Genomic DNA, 9,685 nt, shown 5'->3' on the forward strand with positions numbered 1-9,685 from the left:
GCTGTTTTTAAGGCTTTGTTTTATTGCGGCTAATGAATGTAATGGATTTGTTATGTAATTGATGAGTTGTAACAAGTACTACCATATTTAAATAAATATGTTTGACTCAAAAAAGACTCTGCTGAATAGGAACATCTGTGCATCAGTTAGGACACCAGCCAGCACAACGGCCGGACCATCTTATTGTGGCACCTCAGCTGCAGTTCACAGCCCAGTTCCTGTTCAGGCTCCGAAAGCAGACTCGGGCAGTCCAAAGTCTTATTGTTAAAAGTAGAGAAGACCCGAGTAGCCCAATCATTTTCTTTTTTCTTCCCCCCCGCCACCCCCCCCTCCCCTCTCGTTAAGGCACTAGGTAAGCGGCACTCTGCTGCTGCCGCACGCCGAGCTAATCCTCTCCCCCTTTTCAGTAAGGGTGCGAGCAGGCAACATCAACAGTTGTTGCCCACTCGCACCGCTGCCGAAAACCCGGCGAGGATGGGGGAGAGCACTGCTCGGCGTGCCGGACAGACGTCTACTTGTGCAGAAACTGAAGGCAACTGTACACATTTGGAAAAGGAATCATAGAAACATAGAAGATAGGAGCAGGATCAGGCCATTCGGCCCCTCGAGCCTGTTCCATATCAGTTTCGTACCAGAATATAATTAAGACATATATTGTACCATAAAAGTTACAGCGTGCAAATTCATGTGCCTCAATATCCTTACGATTTCAACACACGACTGATTTTTTTTTTTGCAGTAAAGTTGAACTTTTTTTTTGCTCCCAGTTGCTAGGGATTGCGACGGGTCACGGGGAGCGTGACCTCAAGGGCAAGAATTCGGAGTCACTGGTGCTGCTGCAGGCTCCCTCGGATTCAGCCTGGAGTTCGGGGGGGAGGGAAGGCGCACCCGGCTCCCCCGGCCTGGGTAGCATTAATGTGGCCGGCGTGGTTTCCAAGCTGCTCATTGTGGCCGCTTTCGCCAGCGAGGACGTGGATTGCAGATCCAAGGGCGAGAGACTCGGTGAGGCCGACGGCACCGGACTAAATTCTCCTTCCGGGTGGAACAGGATGTTTGCTTCTGTCCTCTTGGAAATGTTGGACTCAGTCGAGGATAAACTGGACAGGTTGTTTGTTTCACTGACATCGTTGGACATTCCACAACTACTTGAAAAGGCTCCTGCAGTAAATGGGGGGGGGGAAATGGAGAGAGAGACACACAACACTGGATGAACATTGGTTTGTCGCGGTTTGCCATAAAATTGTTTAGCTACAAAGGAAAATACATTAGAGGAACGTAATTCCTTGCCAGAAACAAGAAAGATAGACTTGCACAGAAACATAGAAGATAGGAGCAGGAGTGGGCCATTCGGCCCCTCGAGCCTGCTCCGCCATTCAATGAGATCATGGCTGATCATCCAAACTCAGTACCCTGTTCCTGCTTTCTCCCCATATCCCTTGATCCCCTTAGCCTTAAGAAATATATCTAACTCCTTCTTGAATATATTTAATGAATTGGCCTCAACTGCCTTCTGTGGTAGAGAATTCCACAGGTTCACCACTCTCTGGGTGAAGAAATTCCTCCTCATCTCAGTCCTAAATGGCTTACCCCTTATCCTTAGACTGTGACCCCTGGTTCTGGACTCCCCCGCCATCGGGAACATCCTTCCTGCATCTAGTCTGTCCAGTCCTGTTAGAATTTTATAAGTTTCAATGAGATCCCTTCTCATTCTTCTAAACTCCAGCTCGTATAAGCCCAATCGACCCAATCTCTCCTCATACATCATTCCTGCCATCCCAGGTATCAGTCTGGTGAATCATCGCTGCACTCCCTCCATGGCAAGAACATCCTTCCTCAGATAAGGTGACCAAAACTGCGCACAATACTCAAGGTGTGGTCTCACCAAGGCCCTGTACAACTGCAGCAAAACATTCTTGTTCCTGTACTCGAACCCTCTCGCTACGAAGGCCAACATACCATTTGCCTTCTTAACCGCCTGATGCACCTGCATGCTTACCTTCAGCAACTGGTGCACAAGGACGCCCAGGTCTCGTTGCACTTCCCCTTCTCCCAATCTATTGCCATTCAGATAATAATCTGCCTTCCTGTTTTTGCCACCAAAGTGGATAACCTCGCATTTATCCACATTATACTGCATCTGCCATGCATCTGCCCAATCACCCAACCTGTCCAAATCATCCTGGAGTTTCTCGGCATCCTCCTCACAGCACACACGCCCACCCAGCTTTGTGTCGTCTGCAAACTTGGAGGAATGGAGCTAGGCGAGGGCAGTCTCACCCAGATGGGCAATGGAGGAGAGGCATTGGAGGAGGATGGTGAGGTCAACCGTGTCAAAGGCTACAGAGAGGTCGAGAAGGGATAGCTTACCGTGGTCACAGTCGCATAGGATGTAATTTCTGACTCTGATTAGGCCTGTTTTAGTGCTGTGGCAGGGGCAGAAACCTGATTGGAGACATTCAAACGTGGAGTTCCGAGAAAGATGGGCACGGATTTTGGAGGTGATAGCACGCTCAAGGACTCTGGAGAGAAAAGGAGGGTTGGAGATGGGGCGGTAGTTTGCAAGGACAGAGGGGTCAAGCGTGGGGCGATGATGGCAGATTTGAAGGAGAGGGGGACCGTACCTGAGGAGAGGGAACAGTTTACAATATCAGCTAGCATGGGGGCCAGGAAGGGAAGTTTGCTGGTCAGCAGTTTAGTGGGAATAGGGTCGAGGGAGCAGGAAGTGGGTCAATGGACCAGATGAGCTCGGAGAGGGCATGAGGGCAGATTGGAGAGAAACTGGAGAAAGATGTGAGTTCAGGGCTAGGACAAGGGGGGAAGAACCTTTGTGGAAGTTTGGCCTGGTGGGCTAGCGGAAGGAAGGGAAGCGGCAGAGGCAGCTGAACGGATGGTCTCTTAGCGACAAAGATGTCCAGGAGCTCCTCGCACCTGTTGGGAGGTGAGGGTGGAAAGGGCAGGGGGAGGAGCTTAAGAGGGGAGCGGTAGTAGAGAAAAGAAGCCGGGGGGTTATCTTTGCATTCCAGGATGATCCTGGAGTAGTGAGCAGCTTTGGCCGAGGAGAGCAGGGCCAGATAATGTGGCCCAGCCTGATCTGGTGGTGAATGACTAAACCAGGTGTGCACCGTATCCGTTCAAGTCTGCGTCCCTTGTACTTAAGGGAGCGGAGATCGGGAGTCGTACCAAGAGACACGACCAGGATGGGAGAGAGTAAGGGTCTAACTGGGAACAACTGCATTGACGGTGGAGGAGAGGGTATGATTGAGCCGACCAATAGCTGCAGAAGTATCGTGGCGAATGGAGGGTCAAAGGCTAGATAGTTGGAAGTTTGAAAGTACGGTTTTAAGTGACTTGGGGGGTCGGGGGAGAATGAGAACGAGAAAGAGAGTTTTTCCCAAGGGTGGATGCAGATGGAAGCAGGAAGTGGATGTGAGTAGTGAAGGATACAAACAGCACTGTGGGAGCACCTTCACCACACGGACTGCAGCGGTTCAAGGCGGCGGCTCACCACCACCTTCTCGAGGGCAATTAGGGATGGGCGATAAATGCTGGCCTTGCCAGCGACGCCCACATCCCGTGAACAAAGAGAAAAGAGACCACAGACGGCCTTGTCTTAAAAAGGAAACCTGTAGTTTAATTCACCAAAAATTGCAACTAACTAAAAAGGCGCCGTGCTGAAAGTGGATGACATAGTTAGACAAAGATGACGGATAATGGAGGTTCCACTCTCTTCCCAAAGAGAAGAGATGCTCACACAGACTTTGAGGAGGAGAGAAAAACACTCTCGTTTTACCTTTTTGGATCAGCTTTTCATTTTTAATTTTCTGCACCTCATCCGTTATTTTCTGGACCAGGAAGTTCTGGGTCCCTTCACGTCTGATGGAGTTGATCAGAGTATCCAGGCCTTTCGGGTTTTCCGTGAGGTGGTCCAATAGCTTTCCTGCCTTTCGCCTGCTCGATATCTGGTAAGAAATCTCCTCTGTATCTTCCTTGGACAGGATCTTTTTCGCTCGCAAGAAATCAAAGTGTCTTTCCGCAATGACTTTATCACATAAGTATGGCCTCAGTTTTTCTAAAGCCTGCAAACCAGAAGGTTGAAGACATTAGTGAATACAGGCAGTAAGCTCTCATGCCAAACGCCGATCCACATCTCCAGTCGTTTACAGCACATGTCCTTTAAATGGAGACATTCAGAACAGTAGCTGACGTATTAAAACTACTAGGAATTAAACTACCTGCTGTCCAGGATATCTACCCCGAGAGGTGCCAGGGGAAGGCCCTGAGAATCATCAAAGACGCGAGCCACCCCAGCCACAACCTCTTCGCCCTGCTCCCGTCCGGTAACAGATACCGAAGCATACGGTCTCGTACCAGCAGGTTTCGAAACAGCTTCTACCCCCAGGCCATAAGGCTCATGAACATATAATTTATTATTTATTACTGTTGTTTTATTTATTATTACTGTATTTCTATTAGTATTTTATCATTGTTATGCCATATTTATTCCAATGTTGGAGGACTCGTAAAAATCAACATTTCATTGTGCAGTACACACGTCTGCTGCATATATGACAAATAAAATTGAATTGAATTGAATTGAATTGAACTTGGTCTAAACGTTAAACAAAGCATTAATCAACTGTTTTACAACATGGAGGTCTAGTTGTGTCCTTCACTAGTTCCTGTTAAGAATGTCCTGCGCAAGCTGGGCCCGTGCCCGAGTATTTATACTCTCCCTGGACAGCACCACCCGCAGGCCGCTCAGTATTATTTCATAAGTCTTTCTTTCATGAATGACTGATTCATGTCAGTAGCTTTTGGAACGATCTTCACGAAGCACCGTAGCAAGGTTGAAACTTTCCATGATTTAATGCCCCTCTCTTTTCAAGCAGCGCTGCACTCCTCCTTAAAGAGGTAAGCTCTCTCCCCCTTGTCCCGAATTTCCTCAGCCGGCTAGCTCAGGGTCAACTCTCCCTTTCCATGTAGCTTGAGGAAAAGTGACTGCTTTCACCAGTAACTCCTCACAGCAACTGCGTCCTCGCTGTCAGAATTAAGGCTCGCACAGCCTCCAACTTTTAAACTCATCTAATTCCCGAATCCCAATGCCACAGAACTTGCGTCAGTCTTATCTTCCTCTGGCAATCTTCAGATTTTTATAAGATAGACTTGCATTTCTACAGCGCCTTTTGCCACCACCGGACGTTCCAATGTGCTTTATGGCCAATGAAGTACTTTTGGAGTGTAGTCACTGTTGTAATGTGGGAAACGCAGCAGCCAATTTGCGCACAGCAAGCTCCCACAAACAGCAATGTGATAATGACCAGATAATCTGTTTTTTGTGATGTGGATTAAGGGATAAATATTGGCCCCAGGACACCGGGGATAACTCCCCTGCTCTTCTTCAAAATAGTGCCATGGGATCTTTTACATCCACCTGAGAGAGCAGATGGGGCCTCGGTTTCACGCAAGCTTCCCATCACTTAAGTGACAGGGACTTGAGCACATAAAGCAAGGCTGACACTCCCAGTGCAGTACTGAGGGAGCGCTGCACTGTCGGAGGGGCAATACTGAGGGAGTGCTGCGCTGTCGGAGGGGCAGTACTGAGGGAGCGCTGCACTGTCGGAGGGGCAGTACTGAGGGAGTGCTGCACTGTCGGAGGGGCAGTACTGAGGGAGCGCTGCACTGTCGGAGGGGCAGTACTGAGGGAGTGCTGCACTGTCGGAGGGGCAGTACTGAGGTAGAGTTACACTGTCGGAGGTGCCGTCTTTCGGATGAGATGTTAAACGGAGGCCCCGTCTACTCTCTCAGGTGGACGTAAAAGATCCCATGGCACCATTTCGAAGAAGAGCAGGGGGGAGTTCTCCCCAGTGTCCTGGCCAATATTTATCCCTCAACCAACATAACAAAAACAAATTATCTGGTCATTATCACATTGCGGTTTGTGGGAGCTTGCTGTGCGCAAATTGGCTGCTGCATTTCCCACATTACAACAGTGACTACACTTCAAAAGTACTTCATTGGCTGTAAAGTGATTTAAGACATCCGGTGGCCGTGAAAGGCGCTATAGAAATGCAAATCTTTCTTTTCTTTCCCGACGTAGCTGGCATCACTCTTGTGCTGTCGCAAGTGAGAATTTTTTTGACCATTTGCTGACAGTAAAGGAGAGATCAGAGCATGTACTAACCGGGTAGAGACCGGGAACTGTGGAGGAGCAGAGAGATTCAGGGGTCCAAGTACAGAAAGCACTAAAAAAAACAACCAGTGGACAGGCATAGAAAATAACTGGAAAGGCTGATGGAAGGTTGACCTCTATCTCGAGGAGGGTTGGTACAAAGGGAAGGAAGCGATGTTACAGCTCTGATCAGACCCCACCTGGACACTGCGTTCAGATCTGGGCACCGCGCCTCAGGAAGGATATGTCGGTCTTGGAGGGGCAAAAATTCATCAGAATGATACCGGGGCATAGAAGACTAAATTACAAGGACAGGTTGCACAGACTGGGCTTGTATTCCCAAGACTATAGAAGATTAAGGGGTGATCTAACAGAAGTGTTTAAAATGATTAATAGATATGATACGGTAGATCGAGAGAAACTATTCCTCGGGGGGGCGGGGAGTACAGAACAAAGGGGGCAGAACCTTAAAATTAGAGCCAGGCCGTTCAGGGGTGATGTCAGGAAGCACTTCTTCACACCACGGGGAGTGGAAATCTGGAACTCTCTCCCCAAAAAGCTGCCAAGGCTGGGGGCGGGGGGGTCAAATTAAAATTTCAAAACGGAGATCGATAGATTTTTGTTGGGTAAGGATATTAAGGGTTCCGGAACCAAGGCGGGCAGATGGAGTTAAGATACAGATCAGCCGGGGATCTAATTGAAGGGTGGAGCAGGCGCGAGGGGCCGAACAGCCTCCTCCTGTCCCTGTGTGGAAGTGCTAGCTTTTAAAAGACCCAGCATTAAAGTCTAGCATTTATACAGCGCCGTCCACGGCCTCAGGACGTCCCAAAGCGCTTTACCGCTAATGTGTAGTCACTGTTGTAAAGTAGGAAACGGTTAACGTTTAGATAAAGAAATTAACATTTTTGGAAGAGATCTTGTATAACATAATTTTTTTAAATATTAACTTGCCTTCGGAAAGCTTACCAAAAATACAAGATGGTGTTGGGGCTGGGAGAAACACTTCCGAGATTTTGGCCGCAGTCTGTGGGCAGTTTGCATTTACAAGCGTGACAGTTGACATAGCATTTTTCTATACAAAATGTGGACAGAGGAATTTATAACGGGAATATTGGCACAAAAATATATGACAACAGGAAGCAAGTATGTCGACTTGAAATGTGCCTCTCGGCCTCTCTCTCCTCCTTTAAGACGCTCCTTAAAACCTGCCTCTTTGACCAAGCCTTTGCTCACCTGTCCCAATTATGTGGCTCGGTATCAACTTTTGTTTGAGAATCGCTCCTGTGCGGCGCCATGGGATGTTTTACTACGTTAAAGGCGCTGTATAAATGCAAGTTGTTGTTGTATGTATTTGAAATTTCACCCAATGATTTTTTTTGGGTGCGCGGCCCCTTTAAGGGGCTGAGCGGCCCGTTCAGAATACCGCGCACGCGTGGTTTTTCGCACCGAAAATCCGGCGAGCCGGCTGCACGGGAGGTCCAGAGGGAACACTGCGCCCAATGAAATGCAAGGGTGCCGTATATTTTGCATAATTTACAGGGTGCGATGGACAACCAGAAAATGCACAAACGGCATATCTTACCAGCAGAGGTCCCATGGCATTGCTCACAGCAAGTCCAATCACGTGCAGATTTATAAACGGACGAAATGTATTATTAGCCTTAGCTTGGAGTTTAATAGTTTGGCGAGAGCATTGTGTAGGGCAAGACCATCATTCGTAAAGCTGCAAGTTTTCAAGATATTAAGGGGAACAGATAGGGTAGATAGAGAGAAACTATTTCCGCTGGTTGGGGATTCTAGGACTAGGGGGCAGAGTCTAAAAATTAGAGCCAGACCTTTCAGGAGTGAAATTAGGAAACACTTCTACACACAAAGGGTGGGAGAAGTTTGGAACTCTCTTCCGCAAATGGCAATTGTGCTAGATCAATTGTTAATTTTAAATCGGAGATTGATAGCTTTCTGTTAACCAAAGGTATTAAGGGATATGGGCCGAAGGCGGGTACATGGAGTTAGGTCACAGATCAGCCATGATCTCATCGAATGGCAGAACAGACTCGAAGGGCTGAATGGCCTCCTCCTGTATCTATGTTCTTGGAACCCAGGATTAAATATGTGGTATAGTTGCTAAGATTATTTTAAGTCATAGGCTACGGTGTTCTGAATCCTGTAATAACTAGTTGTGTTCTGCTGCGGAGGGAGTTTCTCGTGTTAATTAGACGTGCTCTGCGGTGGAGGGAGATTCTCTGTACATTCAAAATAACTGGCTCTTAAAAACTTGGAAGAAATTTGCACATGAAGCAACAAGCTTCAAGAAATTTGCCTAAAATACGTTTGCCAAAGTTAAGCATAAATTTCACTTCTTGAAACTTTTGACCATTTTTCCATGGATAGGATTTAGATACGAGTCATCTTTGAAGTTAAAGTTCACATTACAAAGTAATTACGGCACAGAAACAGGCCCTTCGGCCCAACTGATCCATGCTCCACACCAGCCTCCTCCCACCCCTCTTCATCCCACCCTATCCCCATATCCTTCTATTCCTCTCTCCCTCATGTGTTTATCCAGCTTTCCCTTAAGTGCATCTGTGTTATTCGCCTCAACTAGTTGTGGTAGAGAGTTACACATTAAAAGGGTTAGACTCACAGGACAGCAGGGCTGGCTAGGTGTTTATTAGATTTCATACAGGAGCAGGAGGAGGCCATTCAGCCTCTCGAGCCTGTTCCACCATTCAATCAGATCATGGCTGATCTGTACCTCAACTTCAGTTACCCGCCTTTGCTCTATATCCCCTGATACCCTTACCTAACAGCCATCAATCTCAGTCTTGACAATTTCAATTGCCCCAGCATTCACAGCCTTTTGGGAGGAGGAGAGTTTTGGATTTCCGCTGGCCTTTGTGTGAAACAGTTCTAACTCCAAAAGACCGAGCGCTAATTTTAAGGTAATAAAAACAGAAAATGCTGGAAATACTCAGCAAACCTAAAAACAACTGCTGTTGCATTAAGAGAGAGCAAAGACGAGTGGAACTTGCATACTAGTCAGAAGTTAATCACACCAGGAGGTCATCATCAGATAAGGAAGTGTTAGTATCCTGTAACAATGGGAAAAGCAGAACTGCTAAACAACTGGCTCCTGATCACACGAAACATCTGGGCTGTGAGGGAGACATCTCATCTTCTGATATGCCAAATGGAGACAAAAAAGTTAACCAAACAGATCAAGCAGGCAAATCAGAAAGCAGACAACAGGCACACTGCCTGATAAGGAGGGCGAAACTGGGGAGGTGCTAATCACGGCAGTGTCGATGGTTCGGAGGTCGCGTGACTGACTGAAAAGGGTACAAGAACACAGCTTCTGGTGTAGAGACACCAGCAAAGGACAGCGAGCCGAGAGGAAACAAGGTTACGCACTCTGCTTCGGGACCGAATGGGTAATGTGGCTCAGATCTCCAAGTATGCTCTTGCTTAGACATTAAGTGTGTTGAATCTTTGGATTAGTAATCAATAAAAATCACT

General features: G+C 47.5%; 1 protein-coding gene across 1 annotated transcript; it reads right to left on the reverse strand.

Annotated features, from left to right (window-relative positions):
• Positions 1-340: 340 nt before the first annotated feature.
• On the reverse strand, positions 341-4,088 carry bcl10 (BCL10 immune signaling adaptor; the record flags this gene model as incomplete). Its single annotated transcript, XM_085978354.1, has 2 exons — positions 341-1,158; positions 3,791-4,088. Coding segments are annotated over 2 exons (669 nt in total), but the record flags the coding sequence as incomplete, so codon positions are not given.
• Positions 4,089-9,685: the final 5,597 nt, after the last annotated feature.

Source organism: Somniosus microcephalus, chromosome 3 (genome assembly GCF_052327205.1).
Source record: "Somniosus microcephalus isolate GS21.2 chromosome 3, FLI_Smic_1.0, whole genome shotgun sequence".
Lineage (NCBI taxonomy): Eukaryota > Metazoa > Chordata > Chondrichthyes > Squaliformes > Somniosidae > Somniosus > Somniosus microcephalus.